Genomic DNA, 24997 nt, shown 5'->3' on the forward strand with positions numbered 1-24997 from the left:
ATATGAAGTGTAATATATTATCAAAAACCTCGATATAAGGAAATTTTTACTGTAAGATCTTAAAACAATGACCCTGTGAACTATGTGAGATGGATGTAGGCAAATTGTACCTGGTGATTAGTTTGTATACCATTATTTTCTGTCAAAATATTAAAAAAAAATTGACTATTTTACTGCTGATAATGGACACATCAGAACAAGCCCGAGAACATGGAGTTGTTTCTTTGTGGGGGAAAAAAATTAAGGCAAAGGATAACACATACAGTACCAGTCAAAAGTTTGGACACACCTTCAAATTCAGTGTTTTTTTTCTTTAGTTTTATAAATTAAAAGTCACTTTATGTCTTAAAGTAACGATGGATGCCATTTCTCTTTACTTAGTTGAGCCGTTCTTGATACATTCTTGTGGAATAGGGCTGTTTACTGTATTTTTATTATTTACTGTTTTGCTCTCAAACACATTAAGAAGGCAAGAAACTCGTCCACTAATTAACTGTAGTCATGAAAGTGTTCCGGAATTTCCCGGAATTCCGGGTTTTTAGATTTTCCTCTGGATTTTTTCTGCTAATGACCCGGAAATTCGGATATTTGACAAAACTCTTGAAAATCTCCGGTTTTCCGAATGGAGAAATTTATTTTTCGGATTTTTCACGTTCGTAGACGCGGAGTAATACTTCGCATCGTCCTTGCAGGAGCGCGGTCCTTAAATAGCCCAAACATAGTTCATTGATTAAAGACAGGTGTTCTTTGTTAACGGCGCGCGTGTTGGAGCTCGTTAGGCGAGCCTTCAGGTGCAAGTGCAGGACTGACACCGTTCTGCGTAAGCGCAACACAATCGCACTAGAAAGCATGTTCACGCTGCCAGTGTAGCTGCAGTCTTTTTAGTTGCGAATTACGAGTATTTTCTCGTGTTAATAATTCGCCATGTCAAAACGAGCAAAACTTTCCTCCTTTCAACGTGAAGAGAGGTAAGCAATGTATTTTTATATATATATATATATATATATATATATATATATATATATACATACACACACACACACACACAGTGGGGCAAAAAAGTATTTAGTCAGCCACCAATTGTGCAAGTTCTCCCACTTAAAAAGATGAGAGAGGCCTGTAATTTTCATCATAGGTACACTTCAACTATGAGAGACAGAATGGGGGGAAAGAATCCAGGAAAACACATTGTAGGATTTTTAATGAATTAATTGGTAAATTCCTTGGTAAAATAAGTATTTGGTCACCTACAAACAAGCAAGATTTCTGGCTCTCACAGACCTGTAACAACTTCTTTAAGAGGCTCCTCTGTCCTCCACTTGTTACCTGTATTAATGGTACCTGTTTGAACTCGTTATCAGTATAAAAGACACCTGTCCACAACCTCAAACAGTCACACTCCAAACTCCACTATGGCCAACACCAAAGAGCTGTCAAAGGACACCAGAAACAAAATTGTAGACCTGCACCAGGCTGGGAAGACTGAATCTGCAATAGGTAAGCAGCTTGGTATGAAGAAATCAACTGTGGGAGCAATTATTAGAAAATGGAAGACATACAAGACCACTGATAATCTCCCTCGATCTGGGGCTCCACGCAAGATCTCACCCCGTGGGGTCAAAATGATCACAAGAACGGTGCGCAAAAATCCCAGAACCACACGGGGGGACCTAGTGAATGACCTGCAGAGAGCTGGGACCAAAGTAACAAAGGCTACCATCAGTAACACACTATGCCGCCAGGGACTCAAATCCTGCAGTGCCAGACGTGTCCCCCTGCTTAAGCTAGTACATGTCCAGGCCCTTCTGAAGTTTGCTAGAGAGCATTTGGATGATCCAGAAGAGGATTGGGAGAATGTCATATGGTCAGATGAAACCAAAATAGAACTTTTTGGTAAAAACTCAACTTGTCGTGTTTGGAGGAGAAAGAATGCTGAGTTGCATCAAAAGAACACCATACCTACTGTGAAGCATGGGGCTGGAAATATCATGCTTTGGGGCTGTTTTTCTGCAAAGAGACCAGGATGACTGATCTGTGTAAAGGAAAGAATGAATGGGGTCATGTATCATGAGATTTTGAGTGAAAACCTCCTTCCATCAGCAAGGGCATTGAAGACGAAACGTGGCTGGGTCTTTCAGCATGACGATCCCAAACACACCACCCGGGCAACGAAGGAGTGGCTTCATAAGAAGCATTTCAAGGTCCTGGAGTGGCCTAGCCAGTCTCCAGATCTCAACCCCATAGAAAATCTTTGGAGGGAGTTGAAAGGCCGTGTTGCCCAGTGACAGCCCCAAAACATCACTGCTCTAGAGGAGATCTGCATGGAGGAATGGGCCAAAATACCAGCAACAGTGTGTGAAAACCTTGTGAAGACTTGCAGAAAATGTTTGACCTCTGTCATTGCCAACAAAGGGTATATAACAAAGTATTGAGATGAACTTTTGTTATTGACCAAATACTTATTTTCCACCATAATTTGCAAATAAATTCTTTAAAAATCAGACAATGTGATTTTCTGGATTTCTTTTCCTCATTTTGTCTCTCATAGTTGAGGTATACCTATGATGAAAATGACAGACCTCTCTCATCTTTTTAAGTGGGAGAACTTGCACAATTGGTGACTGACTAAATACTTTTTTGCCCCACTGTGTGTATGTATATGTGTGTGTGTGTGTGTGTGTGTGTGTGTGTGTGTGTATATATATATATATATATATATATATATATATATATATATATATATATATATTTTTTTTCCCATCAAAGTTGCATTTTGTGGCTTCGAAGCTAAGTTTTAGTGCCGTTTCTAGAACACATCAAGAAAACGTGGAAGAAACAGCAATAATGGAAGAGCTAAAACTAGCAATGGTAATTATTTTTTGTTACGTAATGTACTCAGGCTGCCAGTCAGTGTGTCTCTCACACACACACACCACACACACACACACACCATACGCCCCTGATTTATATGAGAAATTTGGTCTTCATTGGTGTGTTTAAATTTACAGACAATACGAACTAATGTAAACAATTGGCTTCAACTCGCATAAATATGAATTGGAAATTTTTAGTTCACTTTAGCTTATGCAAACGCACAACTCTACTAAAAGATTGATAAACGAGGCTCAGTGTCCCCAACATTGAAACCTGAAAGCTTTAGAAAGTCTAGCAGACCTTTACTTTTTAACAGTACTGTTTTGGGATTTTGCTGAGTTTACCTTCAACTGTCTGATTTTTTTTCAAAGTAATGAACTGTGTAGCCAGCAAAATCACCGTTTTCTAAATGCACTCCTGAAAATTACTCATTAACTAGGGGAATTAAATTAGATATTTTTGACATGTTAATCATTAATGTACATGAAAGAAAAAGGCTTAAAAGTTATAACTTGCTTTAGTGAAAATAAGTACTAAAATGCACTAGAATGCAGGGTTTTGCGTGTTATGTTATTAAAATATTTTCGGGGGACGTTGCCCCGCCCCCCCATTTCAGGGTTTTTTCCTTTGCTCCACTTTCATCTCTTGACGAGGCACACGTGTTAACTGAAAAGCATTCCAGGTGACTAGCTCATGATGCTGGTTAAGATGATGCCAGTAGTGTGCAAAGCATCATCCAGGTAAATGCTGGATACTTTTGAAGAATCTAAAATATCAAACACATTTTGTTTTATACTTTTTTTTGTTTGTTTACAACATAGATGGAATTATGTTCCATATATTATTTCATAGTTTTGATGTCTTCACTGTTGCTTTACAATGTCACAAAACATAAAAACCTATGAGTGAGTTGGGGTGTACAAATTTGTGACTGGTACTGTAGTTATTCATGCAGTAAAAGATGTTACGCATTTTTATAGACTCTAATCAGTACTAGCCTTGGAATGGTTTGTTAATAGCACGGATGAGCCGTGTGAGCTGTATTCATCTGCATGTGATCTTTGACCTTTTGTTTTTGTAGGTTATGGGAATGATGCAAGGCTGCAGGAGGCGCTGAGACAGGATGCGTCGCGCAAAGGCTCCGTGGTGAACGTAAACCCAGTCAACACTCGACCACAGAGTGACACACCGGAGATCCGCAAGTACAAGAAGAGGTTCAACTCTGAGATCCTGTGTGCCGCTCTGTGGGGTGAATATTGTGCTCCCACATGCACGGTGCACACAAAGTTCCTGCTTGAACTGATTCTTAAACTCTCATTCAGCACCAATAATAACACTGTGTTGTTTTTAATTGGTGTATGTATGTATGTGCCTAAATTTAATTTATTTCTGTAGGTATATATTTGGGTGTATGTCGTCAAATACCATTTGAAATTGCTTTATTTGATTTGTGATGTCAGATCTGACTGAACCCTTTGCCCCAGCTGGTGTAACTTGATAAAGTTACTTTGAATTTAATTGAATTCATAACATATAAGACTGCTTGTTTGGTGTTCTTCACCTTTTCCCTGAAAGGTGTGAATCTGCTGGTCGGGACAGAGAGCGGTCTGATGCTGCTTGATCGTAGCGGTCAAGGGAAGGTCTATCCCCTCATCAACCGCAGACGTTTTCAGCAAATGGATGTCCTGGAGGGCTTAAATGTGCTGGTGACCATATCAGGTACCCTTTTCACTGTACTTCTTTCTGCTGGCTGATTATGTACATGCTCATTAAAGAATAAATTTAAGTTTTTCCTCCAGCAGTTGGTCTATTGTGTGCCTTGTGTTCTAAGGGGAATAAAGCACTTGTTGGTATTTTTCCTTTGTTTGTGCAATCTGTGTGTGTGTGGGGGGGGCAGTATATAAATACACTTGAGAAAGAATACGAAGCATTATTTCCATTTTTTTGTCACACCGCAGTCAGAGTTCACTCTGTACCGCTTTTTGTGGTAATAAGGAAGAGTTGCTAAAGCATGTTACAGCTTCCCAGCTTCGAAGGAAATTGAGTAAACCTTGTCACGCTCATCCACACCACAGTGTGTGTCAATTTACACACACAAACTGATTTCCATTAGATTAGATTAGATAAAACTTTATTGATCCCTTTGGGTGGGTTCCCTCAGGGAAATTAAGATTCCAGCAGCATCATTACAGATAAACAGAGAAAAGAAATAGAGGAAAACTTCTAGATAAATTAAAATGAATTAAGTATTTACATATACAATATAAAAAGAATAAGATATGGGGAAGAGAGGAGGGGGTAAGAGGAAAAAAATGGGGCGGGGGGGGGGGGGGGGGGGGGGGGCACGACAGGAGAGATATTGCACTTTATATTGCACATTGTCCGGTATTGCTTATTGTTAGGCTAGGCTACTGCTCCTTCCCGTCCTCTGTCCTCCTGTTACCCCCCCCAGAGAGGAGTTGTACAGTCTGATGGCGTGAGGGACAAAGGAGTTTTTGAGTTTGTTCGTCCTGCACTTGGGAAGGAGCATTCTGTCACTGAACAGGCTCCTCTGGTTGCTGATGATGGTGTGCAGAGGGTGACTGGCATCTTCCATGATGTTCAATAGTTTGTCCATAGACCTCTTCTCTGCCACCGTCACCAGAGAGTCCAGCTTCATGCCGACCACAGAGCCGGCCCGCCTGATCAGTTTGTCCAGCCTGGATGTGTCCTCCTTGGATGTGCTGCCCCCCCAGCACACCACGGTGTAAAACAGGACACTTGCGACCACAGACTGATGGAACATCCACAGGAGTTTCCTGCAGATGTTAAAGGACTGCAGCCTCCTAAGGAAGTATAGCCTGCTCTGTCCCTTCCTGTATAAGTGTTTGGTGTTGCAAGTCCAGTCCAGCTTGCTGTCCAGCCACAGCCCGAGGTACTTGTAGGAATCCACAGCCTCCACCTCAACTCCCTCGATCAGAACTGGTCGTGACGTTGGTCTGGACCTCCCAAAGTCAATGACCAGCTCCTTGGTCTTCGAGGTGTTGAGCTGCAGATGGTTCCTGTTGCACCACACAGCAAAGTCCCTCACCAGGCTCCTATACTCCTCCTCTCTGTCATCACTGATACACCCAACGATGGCTGTGTCATCAGCAAACTTCTGAATGTGACACAGCTCCGAGTTGTAGCAGAAGTCTGCGGTGTACAGGGTGAAGAGAAGAGGGGCCAGCACCGTGCCCTGGGGTGCTCCTGCGCTGCTAATCACAGTGTCAGACGTAATGTCCTTCAGCCTGACGTACTGCGGCCTGTCAGTGAGGTAGCTGGAGATCCAGGTGACCAGGCAGGGGTCCACTCGCATCCTGTTCAGTTTGTCCTGAAGCAATAGGGGCTGGATGGTGTTGAAGGCACTCGAGAAGTCCAAAAAGAGGATCCTCACTGTGCCAACAATAATTACATAAAAATTACATAAGTCACAGTGCTGTTTTTAAAGTGCTGATTAGGAGCTGGTATCCTATGACCAGATCCTAAGAGAAAAGGTTAGGCATTATAAACAAACAGCTTGCAGCAGTTCTTCTATGATGAGCAAAGGAAAGACAAATGTAGCATGTAAAGCGGTCACATATTTTTGACTTTAGGGTTAGATAAAATAGACATGTTTTATTTATGGACATTGTCACAAAGCAGTTCAGTAGAAATCCAGAGCCAGAGGTGATGGTGGAAAAGGAAAAACTCCATGAGACTACATGAGGAAAAAAAAGTTGAGAGGAATCGGACTCAAAAGGGAACCGGTCCTCTTCACTGAATGGTGTAATTATAAATCCGTACTCTTCTACAACTGTGTGTCAAATGGGCATAAAGTACTGAGTGTGTTGAAAATATCTTCAGTTTTCAAGTGATCTTATCCACTGAGCAACCACTAGGCTATCCAAGTGAAACTATCCTAGGCAGTTTTTATATTACACTGCAATCCTGCTGTACCGAACTCTTTTACGACAAACTTTCGCATATAACAAACTAAGTTTGTGTCCCCCATCTTTAGTGACAGTGAGTCAGAGTCTTCAAAAACATCTGTCATGGCCATGCACATTGACACGTGGAGCGCCATTAGGACTAATTACAGTACTATGCACCTGTTCTAGATCAGAGTGCAATCACAGTGTCCTTATAATGACTCTGTAAACACAGAATTGGTGAAGTGTATGTGCTGTACCTAGTGCCTCACGTTACCAAGCCTTGTATCTGTATATTGCTTTTCTGGTTTTGACTTTGTGTATTTGGGCTCTGACTTTCATCTTTGTGCCACCAGCATTCTGTTTGTACCTCGCGTGACCGTTGCCTATTTCACGACCCTGCCTTTGTCTTATGTTTTTGACCTGTTTGACTGCCTGTTTGTAAATAAACACACTTCCTGTCATTCACCTGCTTACATAAAACACTAAACCATGTGCTCCTCTTCCTCCCAGAGACAAACAATAGGTAATCATGTCTGCAGTCAAGTTAACAATGTGTTAACACCATAAAACAAAGGCTTAACAAGCCTGACTTAGGAGTTGATCGCTAACAATTATCGAGAACAGTGATCAAAGGATCGATAAAACGATCAAACTGCTGAACTTAACACCTAGTTAAAGCGCACCGGTGGTGTTCTTATACCCCCTGCCCAGCCCCGCGGCACGACGTAAATTACCTCGTCTGTGACTTTCAGCACATGAATGGGCTGAATGGTGAAGATTTAGAAAACATAGTGAGTCAGTGTGTGCACACTGACAACAATACACCGGTAACATCTGTCATTTCCATAACAGACAGAGAACTCATCACCTCTGTTCATGATCCTTTAACTCAGTCAGTGAACTGCAATAGTGACTCGGGAGGAGAAATTCGTGATAAGGAGAATGTGCCTAAAATTTCGCATAGAAAGTGAGTGTTTAGTGTGACCAGGAGCGCCGCCAGAAATTTTGGGCCCCATGAAAGATTAGAATTTTGGGCCCCCCAACTTTGCCCACCCTCGTCACAATTGCACTATTGTCATTATTTGACTTTTGATAGCCCATGGACCTTGAGTTTGTGACTTTATTACATTTTATGTATTAACCTACCAGGGACTAGATGAAAACTGGTCAGTGACTAATTCTGGTGCATTTACAATCACAAATGAAAATTCAAGATTTTGCCACATGCCTTCTTGTGCTAGGACAATTGGTAGTGAAATGTGTGATGTAGCCTTACAAATGTTACCCATAAAAGACAGGAAACATCTTATTATAAATTTATTTCAAAATGACACGGAGTGACATTTCAATTTGATCAATTACGTACGTATTTCTTCATATGTTGTAACCTCTATCCCTCTTTTATGTGTGCTACGCTTTCTCCAGCTCCTCAATTTGAAACCAATGGTTTAGAATGTGTGAACATTCCACACACATAACCATGTCAAACACTTGACTGGTGTCCGTTATTAGCAACACTTTAATCTAGCAAACTGTATATGGCGCTCGCTCATTAAAAACTTCAATCCTAAAGCATTTATGGGTTGTATTGCTGCTTACCTCCTTCTCCAAAGGGGGGTTCAGTGGTTTGGTAGGGCGGAGGTCCCCCTGAGGCTGAATCTGTGCATATTTAAGGCACCCCATTAGTTATGAAACTGGTTATTAGCGCTAGTTATTAGCACCAGCATAACGTAATATTTCATCTTGTTTATCACACAAGTCAGTTCAGTTATTAAAATGGAAAAAATGTCACTGTACAAACTGTAAAAGTGTTCTCTTGATAGGCTAATCCAACCACGTTCATACTGTTCATTTACAACCCCGATTCCAAATAAGTTGGGACAAAGTACAAATTGTGAATAAAAACGGAATGCAATAATTTACAAATCTCAAAAACTGATACTGTATTCACAATAGAACATAGACAACATATCAAATGTCAAAAGTGAGACATTTTGAAATTTCATGCCAAATATTGGCTCATTTGAAATTTCATGACAGCAACACATCTCAAAAAAGTTGGGACAGGGGCAATAAGAGGCTGGGAAAGTTAAAGGTACAAAAAAGGAACAGCTGGAGGACCAAATTGCAACTCATTAGGTCAACTGGCAATAGGTCATTAACATGACTGGGTATAAAAAGAGCATCTTGGAGTGGCAGCGGCTCTCAGAAGTAAAGATGGGAAGAGGATCACCAATCCCCCTAATTCTGCGCCGACAAATAGTGGAGCAATATCAGAAAAGAGTTCGACAGTGTAAAATTGCAAAGAGTTTGAACATATCATCATCTACAGTGCATAATATCATCAAAAGATTCAGAGACTCTGGAAGAATCTCTGTGCGTAAGGGTCAGGGCCGGAAAACCATACTGGGTGCCCGTGATCTTCGGGCCCTTAGACGGCACTGCATCACATACAGGCAAGTATTGGAAATCACAAAATGGGCTCAGGAATATTTCCAGAGAACATTATCTGTGAACACAATTCACCGTGCCATCCGCTGTTGCCAGCTAAAACTCTATAGTTCAAAGAAGAAGCCGTATCTAAAGACGATCCAGAAGCGCAGACGTTTTCTCTGGGCCAAGGCTCATTTAAAATGGACTGTGGCAAAGTGGAAAACTGTTCTGTGGTCAGACGAATCAAAATTTGAAGTTCTTTATGGAAATCAGGGACGCCGTGTCATTCGGACTAAAGAGGAGAAGGACGACCCAAGTTGTTATCAGCGCTCAGTTCAGAAGCCTGCATCTCTGATGGTATGGGGTTGCATTAGTGCATGTGGCATGGGCAGCTTACACATCTGGAAAGACACCATCAATGCTGAAAGGTATATCCAGGTTCTAGAGCAACATATGCTCCCATCCAGATGACGTCTCTTTCAGGGAAGACCTTGCATTTTCCAACATGACAATGCCAAACCACATACTGCATCAATTACAGCATCATGGCTGCGTAGAAGAAGGGTCCGGGTACTGAACTGGCCAGCCTGCAGTCCAGATCTTTCACCCATAGAAAACATTTGGCGCATCATAAAACGGAAGATACGACAAAAAAGACCTAAGACAGTTGAGCAACTAGAATCCTACATTAGACAAGAATGGATTAACATTCCTATCCCTAAACTTGAGCAACTTGTCTCCTCAGTCCCCAGACATTTACAGACTGTTGTAAAGAGAAAAGGGGATGTCTCATGGCCTTGTCCCAACTTTTTTGAGATGTGTTGTTGTCATGAAATTTAAAATCACCTCATTTTTCTCTTTAAATGATACATTTTCTCAGTTTAAACATTTGATATGTCATCTATGTTCTATTCTGAATAAAATATGGAATTTTGAAACTTCCACATCATTGCATTCCATTTTTATTTACAATTTGTACTTTGTCCCAACTTTTTTGGAATCGGGGTTGTACCATTTGCTAATATTTTGAACACACGTGAGCGATTAGCTACCTTTCTTTGGGAAAAACTGAGTGACCAGTTGCCTGCCTCTCCAGTCCCTCTCAGCTGCCTTTCTTTATGTTTTTGACAGCCACTCTTCATATTTAGCGATCATAGACTGTACGCACTCCACTGCTGACTGGCTGGCTGCTGCACCGCGACACAGCAGCAAGTAGCGTTGCACTGATCAGCACACAGATTTAACGCATCGCGCTTCTACCAGAACTGGACCGTACCATTTCGCAAAAGGGGGAGGGTTAAATGACAATATGTTGAAGAACTCAAGAAATAGACAACCTTGTTCAATTAGCTCATTTTACCAGATGGAATATTGCATTGTTGTTATTTCAAAAGTCTTATTAAAATCATTAAAAGCATATTATCAGTCCCTTAAAGGGCCCCATGGCAGTGCTGGGCCCCTAGAATTGTTCTAACCTTCCCCCCCCCCGGCGGCGCCCATGAGTGTGACAATTGGGTCTGTTTCAGTATTACAAATTTTCAGTATTACTACAAACTATTTGGACATCCCCCAAGAAGTTCGTTATAGTGGGGTTGCAGTGTGTATATATATTTTTGTTTGTTTTATTTTGGTCATCTAGGTTTTGATAGGAGTGCAGTCAACATTACACATTATAAGGTACCTTAATACTTCAACTTCTCTTTTTGAAAACATACAGGTTCCTTCCTAACTCAGATCTCATTGCTGGATGTAATGTATCCTTTTGAACTTGAAAATATCAGTCAACTCCGAGCAATCTTTAGGGTATCCATGTGGTTCTATCCACAGCATTCTCACAGCAGTCCTCAGCAGCAAGAGATTCTTAGGTGGAGGAGGCTCTCAGCAGGAGTAGAGCACCATTATGGGCCAGGCAGGTCCAGAAGACAGAAAGAGTCAGTGTCACAGGCATCCCATCAGGCAGCAGGAGGAACATGAGGAGAGAGAGAGAGTTTGTGTGTGTGTGTGTGTGTGTGGGGGGGGGGGGGGGGGTTTGAGAACAGCTTTGCTATTCTTTTCTAGTTGTTTAAGAGGATGTCATTAGATGCTAAACATAGGGTGACCAGATTTCCCAAGTCTAAAACCGGGACACTTTGCGCGTGACCGTGATACTCGTGCACGCACACGCGTTTTGATGTAAACATGCGCCGGCTCAAACCATGGCTCAGACACGTGCTTTTATAATTTTGTAGAAGCTCACTTTTATCAACCTTTCAGAGAATAATCAAGTATTTCCTTGTTATCTACATGTACTTCTATCACAATTCAGTTAAAATCAGACAACAGATGTGATGATAGGGAATAGGCCAATAGCCTAAATTTCAACTGATTTATTTCACCTTTGTGAAAACGCCAAGAAAATGCATTGCTTGCATATTAACATCAAGATTTTATGCGATGAACTTTTTTTTTAAAACAATAGGCTATGCATTGTAACAGGAACGAGCGCATGAGCCTAATCGTTGTCACCTCTGAACCTTTACCCAAAATGCCTCTGTTTAATCTTAACCAGTGTAGGTTATTAACTATTTTGAAAACGTGAACCCTGAGTTAACAACAGCATCAAACAAGTCAAGACAATCTGTGATACAGATTGAAGACACATGAAACAGATGAAAGACAACAAAAAATGTTTCAGAAACACAGCCACCCAACCCTAAAGAAGATGCCATTTTATTGTATATATTTACATGATGAGTGAATTTGCTCCAGTAGTGCTTTATTGCCCGAGAGCCTGCTGTGAAACTGCCAGCAAGTATCGTCGAAATTGGCCCAGGTAATGAGCAAGGCTTTGAGAGTAGGCACGGTCATGCGATTCCTCTCATCAGTCCAGGTGTTGCTCATGAGTGAAAATATTCGCTCAGCTGGAGCATTGGTGCCAGGTAGGCACATGGCAAAGCTGGCTGACATTGCTGTAAGGAATCTCCCTACTCTTGAAGTGCGCGAACATCTCCGCCCAGCGCTCATCCGTGCGGCATTGTCGCTCAGTAGTTGACAGCCGCTAGCGAAAAAACCCGTTATAACACGGCCTCTATATTGCAACATTGTACAAATAGATACATTGTAAGGTTGACTGCGCACACACGCACATTGATACTGAATTGCTAGAAGCTTTATTGACATCTCATTGGCTATGTATGATCGCTGTAACTGGGACAGTTTTGTTTGGTGTAAACCGGGACATTTCAGCGTCCTGACGGACCTTTGTCGGGACTGGGGACACGCAACTCAAAATTGGGACTGTCCCGGTCAAACCGGGACGTCTGGTCACGTTAGCTAAACATTAACTTGGGTACTACAGCATGAGACCATTCAAAGCTTTATAGGTTGGTAGTAGTAGTATTTTATAATCAATGCAAAATTTTACTCAAAAAATAATTATTATAAATTAATGAAACTCCTGAGAGAAACCTGTATTAAGTGATCCTTTATGATTCATGATTCAATATTGGCACTGATTGGCTGTCGCAGTATGGGACTCTGTTGTACACTCATCATTTGTGTCTCAGATTTTGATTTTGTATTAGTGGCTTAGATATCCTGGTCTATCTCTACATTTTCACTTTTTTTTGCTCATAATTATTGGAATTTTATAACTAAAATCCTTGCGAGCATGATTGCTAGTTTGTTGAACGATTAAGGCATTTCAGAATATTTGAGTAGGAGAGTACATGGCTGTTATATGATAAAAGTTCTACTTTTAGAGAACTAAATGTCTCTGGATATTCAGTTGTCCTCAACATTTTATTGAATCGGTGAATTAACTGGTCAGTCCAGTCCAGTGTTCCCATCCTGCAGTAGAAAATCCTTGATTCACATTTTCGGGATCATAAATTGTTACAAAAATAACTGGACATTTTGTTCATTACTGCTTTTCACCAACTCATTTTCTTTTCCTTCTGCCCCTTGTGTGGCTCAGGGAAAAAGAATAAATTGCGGGTGTACTACTTGTCCTGGCTGAGGAACAAGATTCTTCACAACGACCCAGAGGTGGAGAAAAAGCAGGGATGGACCACTGTAGGGGAACTGGAGGGGTGTGTCCACTACAAAGTTGGTATGTTCCCTCTTTCTTGTCAGAAGAGGGAGTTCTCCAGGGTTAAGATCACTTCTAAACACCCTGAGGCAGCTGAAAGAGCTTTTAAAGCATTGTTGGATATCGACGATGATAAGAAACCGTTACTGATTAACATCACGCTAATCTTATCAGTTGGTCATGTTGTGTCATTTGAAGGTGCGTTGTGTGACCTTCAGTTAATTCTGAGATGTTGAATATGGGAATAAGGGAACATGACTTGAATGTACATCATAAGTTGATTTTTGTTTAACTCATCAGTTCAGAAGATCAGTCCGTGTTAGTTTTTTATAAGCAGTATTATTGTATTCCAGTTGTTTTGAAATATAGACTATGTGCAGGAAAACACTGATTTTAGCAAAACAAACCACATAACCCTGACTGTATTCTTATACCTGTTACAGGTAAACAAACATTTGACTAGTTTCACAATGACTAGTAATCTAGATAACATTGAGCAGGCCAGCTATCTTTAGCTGCTTTTTGTGGTTTTGAGAGGCATTTTTCGTGTGTTGTACTGTATTATTATTATTATTATTATTAGTAGTAGTAGTAGTAGTAGTAGTAGTAGTAAACACCCTATTCACAGAAGCAGCTTAACAGCAGGCTTTTTGCACATTAAACCAAGACCACTGAAAGGGACTTATCGTTTATCAGTTCAGCTGATAAAGGGTTTGTAATGTTGGGTACAAATGTAGATTTTTACTGTTTTAGACTTTTATTTTCAAATTATTTATTTTTACAACAACCCTTTTTAAAAAAAAAATTATTTATTTGTTTATTTATTTATTTTAAACCCACCATTAGAAGTACTTCTCCAAACATCACTGACCTATTAATTAAAATAAATATGGATAATGAATTACTGAAAAGTGATTGTGGCTCTTGAGACCACGGAAAGTAAATCTAATTTGGGATATAAAACACGCTATAGAACGGGCTTCAATGAGTTTCTGCTTTGCCTGATGTTCGTTTCTGGCACGTAAAACATTCTGTAAGAAGGGGGGGATATAAAATATCTGAATATACAACATAGTTGCATGAATATACAGGAGCAATCAAAAGTTTGGATACACCTTCTAATTCAATGTTTTTTTCATTATTTTTATTAATTAAAAGTCACTCCATGTCTTAAAGTAATGATGGATGTCGTTTCTCTTTACTTAGTTGAGCCATTCTTGACATAATATGGATTACTACAGTTGTGGAATATGGCTATTTACTGTGTTTTTTTATTATTTATTATTTACTGTTTGCTTTCAAACGCATTTAAGAAGGCAAGAAACTTGTCTACTAATTTACTTTTGATGAGGCACACACCTGTTAATTGAAAAGCATTCCAGCTGACTACTTCATGAAGCTGGTTAAGATAATGACAGTACTGTGCAGAGCATCATCAAGGTAAACACTGGCTACTTTGAAGAATCTAAAATATCAAACATTTTTAGTTTTTGAAAACATTGCTGACCGCATGATTCCATCTACGTTCCATATGTTATTTAATAGTTATTTAATAGTTTTGATGTCTTCAGTACAATGTAGAAAATAGTCACAATACAGAAAAATCTATGAATTAGGAGGTGTGTCCAACCTTGTTCTGTATTTTCTTAGCATCTCTGCTGATCTGGGACCTTTTACACTGAATTACTGAATTCACTTTCACTTACTTTTCAGTGAAATATGAGAGAATCAAGTTCCTGGTCCTTGCACTGAAGAACTCTGTAGAGGTGTATGCCTGGGCTCCGAAGCCCTATCACAAATTTATGGCTTTCAAGGTCAGTCAGAATAATTTGACCCTAAAGTTGTTTAAGAACAAAATAAAAAAAAAATAAATAATAATAATAATAATAATTATTATTATTATTATTATTTGTGAAGTTGATGCTCCAAAATGCTGTATTTTGCTTTATTATAATAGTAAAAAGGATTTATTTGTTGTAGTTGAACTTGTTACATTCCCACTAAGAGTCCAGTCATACTCTTTCCCGTACTTGTTCCAGTCTGCTCAGTCTGAAACAAGAATACAATTTTAGATTTACACTTAATTTATTTCCTTAAATTAGTGCTCCTACCTATAATTATAACAAAAACCCCTCAGTCATTTGGTGACCTGGTACACAAGCCCCTCCTGGTGGACCTGACTGTAGAGGAAGGTCAGAGGTTAAAGGTCATCTACGGGTCCTGCTCAGGGTTCCATGCTGTGGACGTGGACTCAGGAGCTGTATATGACATCTACCTGCCCACTCATGTACGTGCTAGAACAAAAGCAATAATGATTAATTTTTACTTAATATATTTGTCTATACATGCATTCACACACATACTGACTCTTATACTCAACCTCTTTCCTGGTGTTTAGATCCAGACCAGTATTCAGTCACATGCCATAATCATTCTCCCAAACACTGACGGCATCGAGCTGCTTGTGTGTTATGAGGACGAGGGCGTGTACGTCAACACCTACGGCCGCATCACAAAAGACGTAGTGCTCCAGTGGGGAGAGATGCCTACCTCTGTGGGTATGTCTCACGCACACACACACGTTTTGTGCCACGTTGCCCTTTAGATGGACTTCTTATTGTGCTGATGTGGTGTTTTTATTCATTACATCAGGTGTTTATGTTAAAAAAAAGAAAGAAAGAAAAAGGCAACAAATAGATATCAGTCAAAAGTGGGAACAAGAGGCGTGAAAGCATTTTCCATTTCCTTTTTTCTTCATTTGTCTTTTAGCATACATTCGCTCCAACCAGATCATGGGCTGGGGAGAAAAGGCCATAGAGATTCGCTCTGTCGAGACTGGACACCTGGATGGAGTTTTCATGCATAAGAGAGCTCAGAGACTGAAGTTCCTCTGTGAACGCAATGACAAGGTGGGACTCATTCATTCATTCGCTCGCTCGCTCTCCCTCTCCCCTCTCTCTTTCTGTCTCTGTTTGTGTCCATCTGTTTCTCTCCATGTGCCCCCCCATGTTTGTGTTTGTCTGTCTCTCTCTGTGTTTGTCTGTCTCTCTCTCTCTCTTGCTGTCTCTTTGCCTCTGTCTGTCTCTCTCTCTGTCTGTCTCTTTCTCGCTGTCTCTCTGTTGCATGCTGGGAGCTGGGTGTGTGAGGTGTGTCACAGGTGGAGGTGTTTGCGGGAGTTTGGTGGAGAGCGTGAATTGTTTTTTTCTATTTTGTTCTTTCTTTTCTTCTTGCTTTTATTTATTGCTTTTTTGCATGCGTGATCAGGTGAGTTTTTTTTCCTCTTGTTTATTGCTGTGTTTTGAGTGCTAAGTGGGGAAAAGTTTGTGGATTGTTTTGGGAGGAATGGCGTCCCTCGGGATACGTTAGCAACTTAATCGCGAGTGGTGTAATCATCACTGATCTGTCTACCCAAGTCTCCCCATTAGCAATTCCCTCTACCCATGTGACAGTGTTAGGTGTTCCTCCATTTATTCCAAATGCTCTGTTAGAGAACAAGCTAAAGAGGTTTGGGAAATTTGCTAGCGGGTTTCATACAGTCAGTCTGGGCTGTAAAGACCCAAAGTTAAGACACGTTCAGTCTCTGAGGAGACAGGCATTCATGTTTCTCGACTCTCCCACTCAGACACTGGAGGTTACATTCTGAGTGAAATTTGGTGACCGTCATTATATGGTGTATGCGAGCGCTGGACAAATGAAGTGTTTTGAGTGTGGAGATGTCGGCCATAAACGGTACGCATGCCCTCATAAACAGGAGGCTAACGCTGTTGTTATCGCGGTGGGCTGCGATGAGGATGTTGGAGGGGAGCGGATGGTGGAGCCCGCTGCTGCCACTGAGGAGGCGAATATCTCCGCGAGCACTGGTGAGTCTGCTGTTGTCACCAGGGAGGCGAATAGCTCCAGAAGTACTGGTGGGCCTGTTACTCCCGCTGAGGAGGTGAATACCTCCGCGAGCACTAGCAAGTTCGCTGTTGTCACCGGGGAGGTGAATACCTCCGTGAGTACTGGTGGGCCTGTTACTGCTGCTGAGGAGGCGAATACCTCCGTGAAAACTGCCGAACCTGCTGAATGTAGCAGAGGCGGCAGCAGGAAGTTTTGGATGGGGGGGCGACATGTCACGTACCGAAGGTGCGCCAAATCTAGGGCGGTCCGGGGGTATGCCTCCCTGGGAAATTTTGGAATTTTTAACCATCTAAAACGCTATTTCCCACATTTTGAGAGGCAAATTTTGGTGGAGTAAAGCCAAGTTTAATGTCTTTATTTATGCAGGCAACTTACTGTGCTCAATAAAAATAGGTTACTTATTCAAGAATGGAGCTAAACCCCACTGTCGAATGTAGGGCTGTGCGATATGAGAAAAAATGAATATCCCGATACATTTTCTCCATTTCACGATATACAATATATATCTCGATATATTTAAATCTCCTCTAAAGGACCCCATGAAATCTAACTTTTACTCTTTACTGTCTTCACTACAATCCCTGCAGATTAAATAACATTCTTGGTTAACTTTACAGGTGGTTTTCAACAACACATTTTAAATTTTCATGTTAGTGATTAATCACAATTGAATTGAAATAAGACTATTTTTATTCAACAAAGATGTGGCACAAACTGCAAAAACAATCTTGAAAATTGCAACAAAGGGGCAATACAATACAGAGCTGCTCAAATCAATAAAGTGCAAGCTCAACACTGAGAAAGACATTTAGCCTAAATAAGAAAAGTGCTCTTTCATTAAATTATTTTTTAAAAAATAGACCTCCAAGCTGGGCGGCATGGTGGTGTAGTGGTTAGCGCGGTTGCCTCACAGCAAGAAGGTCCGGGATCGAGCCCCGTGGCCGGCGAGGGCCCTTCTGTGCGGAGTTTGCATGTTCTCCCCGTGTCCGCGTGGGTTTCCTCCGGGTGCTCCGGTTTCCCCCACAGTCCAAAGACATGCAGGTTAGGTTAACTGGTGACTCTAAATTGACCGTAGGTGTGAATGTGAGTGTGAATGGTTGTCTGTGTCTGTGTCAGCCCTGTGATGACCTGGCGACTTGTCCAGGGTGTACCCCGCCTTTCGCCCGTAGTCAGCTGGGATAGGCTCCAGCTTGCCTGCGACCCTGCAGAACAGGATAAAGCGGCTAGAGACAATGAGATGAGATGAGATCTCCAAGCTATTAACCTGACTACTGAGAACCACTGGAACATTCACAATAGAGAGAGAGATTGAGGGAGAGAAGAGAGAGATCTGCAAAACATAATTTTTCTCTTTGCACACTTTTGAACTCAATGTTTTCTGGCTCTGCCTCTCAGATGTGTATAATTCCAGTATTCCCTTCTCTGTAAAATGTCTGTGACCAGGCAACTCGTATTTGGGATCGAGTGTGTTTAGTAATTTTTGGAAGCCTGTTTTTTCCACTATACTAATTGGGATCATGTCTTCGGCAATGAAGTTAGTGATTGCATCCGCTATAGCTCTCCATCTCTGACTCATTTTCTCATATGGGGTGGCTTTGGAGAACGAGGCCGCTATGGTCATTTGTTTAGCGCGGGGGGGTTTTAGCTCGTGGGCAAGTAGTTCGGAGTTTAAGAGACTCGTCATACTGTACCGGGTGAGTTTTCAGGTGATGGAATATATGTGTAGTGCTGCTGCCTTTTGTGATGACAGGTTTTTTTGCACACTTTACAAACTGGCATTTGCTGTTCCACGTCCTCCTCGCGATATCCAAAAAAATGCCAGATGACTGACCCCTTACTAGTTCTTTTATGGCCCTTTTCCACTACCCTTTTTCAGCTCACTTCAGCCCGACACGGCTCGCGTTTCGACTACCAAAAACCAGCACGACTCAGCTCGCTTCAGCCCTGCTTAGCCCCTAAAACTCGCACCGTTTTGGAGTGGGGCTGAAGTGAGCCAAAGCGAGCCGAGTGAGGCTGGGGGCGTGAGCAGACACTCCCCTGTGCACTGATTGGTGAGGAGGAGTGTCCTCACATGCCCACACACGCCCCGCGAGCGCGCTGGGATCTGTAAACACCGCAAACCCGGAAGAAGAATAATTACGAATTACGAGAATTTCTGAAGCCTTATGCGCCTCGCCTCATCTATACGCTCTTGCCAGTATCTGTCAGCGTTGTCGGTGACAACAAGCCACAGCACCAAGACCAGCAACACTAACGACTCCATGTCCTCCATGTTTATTGTTTACTATTCGGGGCGTGAGACTACCGCTTAAAAGATCACTGATGTCACTGTTTGCGCTGCTTAACGACATCACCTGACGTCCACCCACTTTCGCTAACTCCACCCAATGTGTCCACCCACTTCCAGCCAGCACGGTTCAGCGCGGTTGTAGTCGAAATGCAACTCCAACAGCCCCGCTCAGCCCGACTCAGCACGGCACGGCTCAGCCCGACTCAGCCGCGTTTGTAGTGGAAAAGCGGCATTAGGAACCAATTTGTTCGCTTCCATTTTTAATTTGTTGCTGAAATTGACAGAGCTTACACGGTAGCCTATGCAGCACCAGCGATTGCACGAACTGAGTCAGCGCTGTAAACCGGAACTAGGAAATCTTCCCGCCGGCAGTGTTGCCAGATACTGCTGACGTTTTCCAGCCCAAAATATGTTCAAAACCCGCCAAAACGCACTTAAAACCGCCCAATCTGGCAACACAACCGAAACTAGAAAATCTTCCCGCAAGTTCCTTTCAGCACCAAGATGTCGCCCGGGATTGGTTGGCGAGTGCGTGACGTTATTGTTTTTTTTTTACCTTTAGGAAGCCTCTTACGTTACTGCCTGAGGGACAGGGAGAAAACCACCAGAAAAGGTTTTAAACAAACGCAACAAACACGAAACAAACGCAAGTCGGAAGATGACCATAAAATACTCGATAGTTACGATATAATAATTTTATGTATCTCTCACAGAATTTTCAGCGATATATCGAGTATATTCAGTATATCGCACAGCCCTAGTCGAACGCAGTTTTCTCAGTCCGGCTACTCCGTTAATTTAAGGCAGCCCAGGACACGTGAAACGAGCTATACTACACATGGATGCAATGAACTGACCGGACAAGTCGTACTCGCACCGAGTGGCTGTCAACACGTATCATGATGAAACTTCACTCAGTGCTAATCAAATATTTCAATGCTAATCAAATATTTCAATGAATTTTTCTGTTTGTTGCATATTTTTCAAATCAGAACTGTGTGATATTGGTGTATTGAAGCATGTATGAATGACACATGGGGCTGTATCGGTAAATTGGACAAACTACATTCCCTTCGTTTTCTCATGGACGCACACACACAAAATGTGAGAAAATTTGTCCCCAGTGTCCTTGCTGAATTAAAGAGCTAATAGATTTATATACCTGCTCAGCTACGTGGTATAAAGCAAGAACTGTCTTTCCTTTAGTCTTCAGTGCGAGTAAACATTCATTTCTTGGTTTGCGAAATTTGACTTGGGATGTTAAAAAAATGTACAGTATACTGAAAACTTACCTTGTTATCATCAAGCAACTTGGGTGCCTTTGTCGAGCCCAAAAAGTTTGCAGTGGATATTTGTCGGAAACTCCTCTTCATACTGATTTTCAGTGAGTGGTCAGGGTAGCAAGCGAATTCATGTAGATCTAGAGCAGCATCAAGTTTTTGGGCACCCAAAACTGCTTGTATGCCTCGTGAACACTATCTAGCCATCCGGACAGGACACAAGTTATCAGTCAGATACAAATGTAGCGACACTGTCATAGCCTTGCTGTCACAGGGTCCCCACTTTGGCGTGAGTACCCAAGGAGACCAGACATGTCTAGACAGTTGCCACAGCAATGGGTTAATTAGTCCACAGAATATTCATAAATCAGCTTGTCTACTTAAAGTGATGGGTTTTGCAGTTCTGCGTAAGCCAAATAAGGAAAATCCCGGAAAGTGGAGGCAATCAGTGACGTTGGGGCCAGGCTAATTTGCATTGGTTTTGTTGCGAATGGGTGCTACCAACCTACAGTACAAAGGGATGCTGCCGGGATGAAGGGACTCAGCGGGATTTAATAAGGAAAAACAAAGGCGCGCAGCGGGCTGTTTATTCACACTACTCTCCTTTTAAATAGTCAAAAGTGATGCATGATCATAAAATCATTTAGATAGTTTCATCCTTTTGTTGGCTCTTTCCTTTGCCATCTTCCTTAGAGGGGTGCAGCCACCCCAATATAATTTTTTTTTTTTGGGGGGGGGGCTTGGGCAGGTGGCGGCAAGTGTGTGTGTGTGTGTGAGAGAGAGAGAGACAGAGAAGGATGGTTTAGTCAGTCAGCGTGGAGAACATGGACTGTAAAATGGAGTCAGAGTGTGGGTCTATTGGTGAAAGCTCACAACAGAATGATTTATATTCATTAGAAGAAATTGACTTTTTAAATAATTATTTTGGAAAAACTGTAAAAAAAAAATTAAGGATTATTTCAGTGACAGACAAATTTGTTAGATTAGTTATGGCTTGGCGAAAACAAGTTGGACTTGATGTATTGGATGCAAAGAAACATTACCATCTTAAACATATCACAGCTCTAAGGAAGATGGCAAAGGAAAGAGCCAGCAAAAGGATGAAACTATCTAAATGATTTTATGATCATGTATCACCAGGTGTGTTTCCTCTCTCTACGGTCTTCCCCTGTTTCTATCTTTCTCTTTTCTGAATCCATGCATACACTCAGGGTAGCTTCCTTAAATGGTGGCGGGGATGGGCAGAACAGAGCACTGGTTGCTGAAGTAATCCAACAAAAACAAATGGATATAGTTTTTTTTTTGCAGGAAACCCACAGCAACAGGGAAAATGAGATGGACTGGGGCCTGTGGTGGAAGGGTTTATACACACTCAGCCATGGTACTAACTGCTTTGTGGGGTGGGGGGGCTGTTTTATTCAGGAAAAACAGTAACACTAAAATTTTGTCTACTTTAGAAATTGTTAAAGGAAGGTTGCTGATTGTTAGGGCGGAAGCAGAGGGAATTATTTTTTGTCAACATATATATATATATATATATATATATATATATATATATATATATATATATATATATATATATATGCACCAAATGAAGGATAAGAAAGAATTGCTCTTTTCAGCCAACTGAAAGACGAATTAGACCAGTTCAGTGATGATTACCTCATCTTTAGGGATCGACCGATATGTTTTTTTTCAGGGCCGATACCGATTATTATGGAATTGGGATGCCGATAACCGATATGTGCAACCGATAAATGTAAACATTATAATTCGCATGAAATTAAACATAGCACACAGACCTTCATATCCATGAAATGTATGTTTAATTGTAAAATTGAACATGAAATTTTGTGCAGGGAGATGCCAGCAGCATTTGTACAATAAAGTCAAACATTAGTTAGAATAAAATAAGAAATAAAATAATAATAAAATAAATATTCACCAATAAAAAATAAATCACTCCGTACTATATTACAGCTCACCATTTTCAGTGGAAAATAAATGAAAATACACTCTGGATTCTGGATAGAGAAAGTGAGAACGGAGTGTTAAAAGCTCTGGTTAAAAGGAGCGGCTGTTCCTTTAAGAGTATATGGCTTTCCGAATCAGAAGCGCTAGCGAGGAGAATCACTTGCGCAAGAATTATAAATACTAGTGGAGTACATTACAGCGCAATGTGAAGTAGCATAAGAACATTTAAGTCAAGAGTTTAATTGATGTATTTCGTTCATTACCGTTTATCCAAGCAAGTGTGCATCCACGACACAATTAATTACTGAGCCCACAACAAGCGTCCTGACAAACTCCCTACAGTATTACACAGCCTACTAGCACCATATCACACCTGGCTTGTTTAAATGTTCAAATAGCGCTTTATAAAGTTACCTAACATATACAAGTGCAATGCGCTTTTTGAGCACGAGTCACGTCATGAAGTTTACTCATCACCATAACAAATAGCCAGTAGGCTTGTGCTAGCCTACAGAACACAAACACTACGTTTTATTTCGTCTTCCCTTGACCACCTCTCTGTATGGCTGTCATTCTGTTGTTCAAGTAGAACGAGGGTTATGTATATAACCGCAGTTCTATGAGTTTCGGATGACCGCCAGAGGCGGTGCTTTCAGCACATGGATATCCATCACACGAACGTGCAGGTCGAGTAATAGTAACAACAAAGTCACGTGTGACCTGGGTGACGTCACCCCGTGACCCCGGCATAAAAGACCGGTAAACCCAGGAAGTGACCTCTTGGCAAATCTTCTCGTGTACACTCCGAGTGACTGCCAAGCTCTGGCGGTCATCCGAAACTCATAGAACCGCGGTTATATACATAACCCTCGTTCTATTTCGTTTCTCCTGACCGCCAGAGGCGGTGCTTTCAGCACATGGATGACTAATACCAACCAGGTCATGAGGAGTGCCTACCCGTACTCAGTGCTGCTGCGACGGGCCTGGAATGACAGCCGTCATTACAGGATTATGTGGGACGACATTAAGACGGTAAAACCTGGTGAAGGTGCAGCTGGAAGCCCAGGAGGCTGCGCTGCATATGTCTGAAAGGGGCACGCCCTTCAGCGATGCCCATGAGGCCACCACGCCCCGTGCAGAGTGCGCCCTGACAGCCGGAGGAATCGGGGAGCCACTGTGCCTGTAGGCATGTAATATGGCCTCGACTATCCACTTGGATAGCCTCTGCTTAGAGAGCGCCAGACCCCTCCTCGGCCCTGTGTGGCACAGAAACAGGGCGTCACTCCTACGGAAGCCCTCTGTACGGGACACGTACACCCTGAGGGCGCGAACTGGGCACAAAAGTTCCGACCTCTCATCATGGCCCGCCTCGAACGCCGCAAGGCTAAGGGGCTGGTTGACGAAGGTAGCAGAGAGGGTCTTCGGGAGGAAAGCGGGGTTAGGCCACAGAGTGACCCCACTGTCGCCGGAGTGCCACTGCAGGCACTCCCCACTGACTGACAGCGCGTGTAATTCCCCGACGCGCCTCGTCGATGTAATGGCCAGAAGAAAAGCAGTCTTCAGGGAGAGCCATGAAATGTCTGCCGTGAGCAGGGGCTCAAATGGTGCGTCGCAGAGAGCCTGCAGCACCAAGTGAAGATCCCATGTGGGTACCCGGCTCCGTCGGGGGGGTCTCAACCGGAGAGCACCCTTCAAGAAACGTGCCACCAAGGGGTGGGACCCCACGGTCCTTCCCCCAACTCTGGCATGCTGAGCAGAGATGGCAGCTGCATAGACCTTAATGGTGGCAGGAGTAAGACCCTTATCAAACAGAGACTGGAGGAACAGTAGAATGGTCGGCAGGGGGCAGCATGTAGGCTCCTCCCCCCGAGTTAAGCACCAGTTGGAGAAAAGCCTCCATCTGTTGGCGTAGAGGGCATTGGTGGAGGGTGCCCGAGAGCTTGCAATGGTGTTGACCACTGCCGGCTCACAGAGACCTAGCAGGGGGTCCGGCCCTTCAGCGACCACACCCAGAGCTGCAGACGGGCTGGATCCGGGTGCCAGATCTGCCCTCCCAGCTGTGATAGCAGGTCCGTCCTCACTGGCAGGCACCAGGGGTCGCCGTTCAGAAGTTGCAGTAACTTGGGAAACCACACTCGGCCCGGCCACCGTGGGGCGACAAGCAGCAGCCCGTGGTGGTCCATCGCAACCCTGTGTAGGGTTGGCACAATCAGCAGCAGAGGGGGGAAGGCATACAGCAGTTGCC

At 42.5% G+C, this 24997-nt stretch overlaps 1 protein-coding gene across 5 annotated transcripts in view; it reads left to right on the forward strand.

The window, feature by feature from the left end:
• LOC132891486 (mitogen-activated protein kinase kinase kinase kinase 4) overlaps positions 1 to 24997 on the forward strand; it is a 218427-nt gene that overhangs the window by 179931 nt on the left and 13499 nt on the right. For all 5 annotated transcript variants that reach the window (XM_060929103.1, XM_060929106.1, XM_060929104.1 and 2 more), the window contains 7 exons: positions 3956 to 4123; positions 4450 to 4593; positions 13195 to 13329; positions 15022 to 15122; positions 15446 to 15595; positions 15707 to 15866; positions 16078 to 16217. In XM_060929103.1, coding sequence (XP_060785086.1) covers positions 3956 to 4123; positions 4450 to 4593; positions 13195 to 13329; positions 15022 to 15122; positions 15446 to 15595; positions 15707 to 15866; positions 16078 to 16217 — 998 coding nt within the window. The remainder of the gene's footprint in view (positions 1 to 3955; positions 4124 to 4449; positions 4594 to 13194; positions 13330 to 15021; positions 15123 to 15445; positions 15596 to 15706; positions 15867 to 16077; positions 16218 to 24997) is intronic.

Source organism: Neoarius graeffei, chromosome 9 (genome assembly GCF_027579695.1).
Source record: "Neoarius graeffei isolate fNeoGra1 chromosome 9, fNeoGra1.pri, whole genome shotgun sequence".
In the NCBI taxonomy this organism is placed as follows: Eukaryota; Metazoa; Chordata; class Actinopteri; order Siluriformes; family Ariidae; genus Neoarius; species Neoarius graeffei.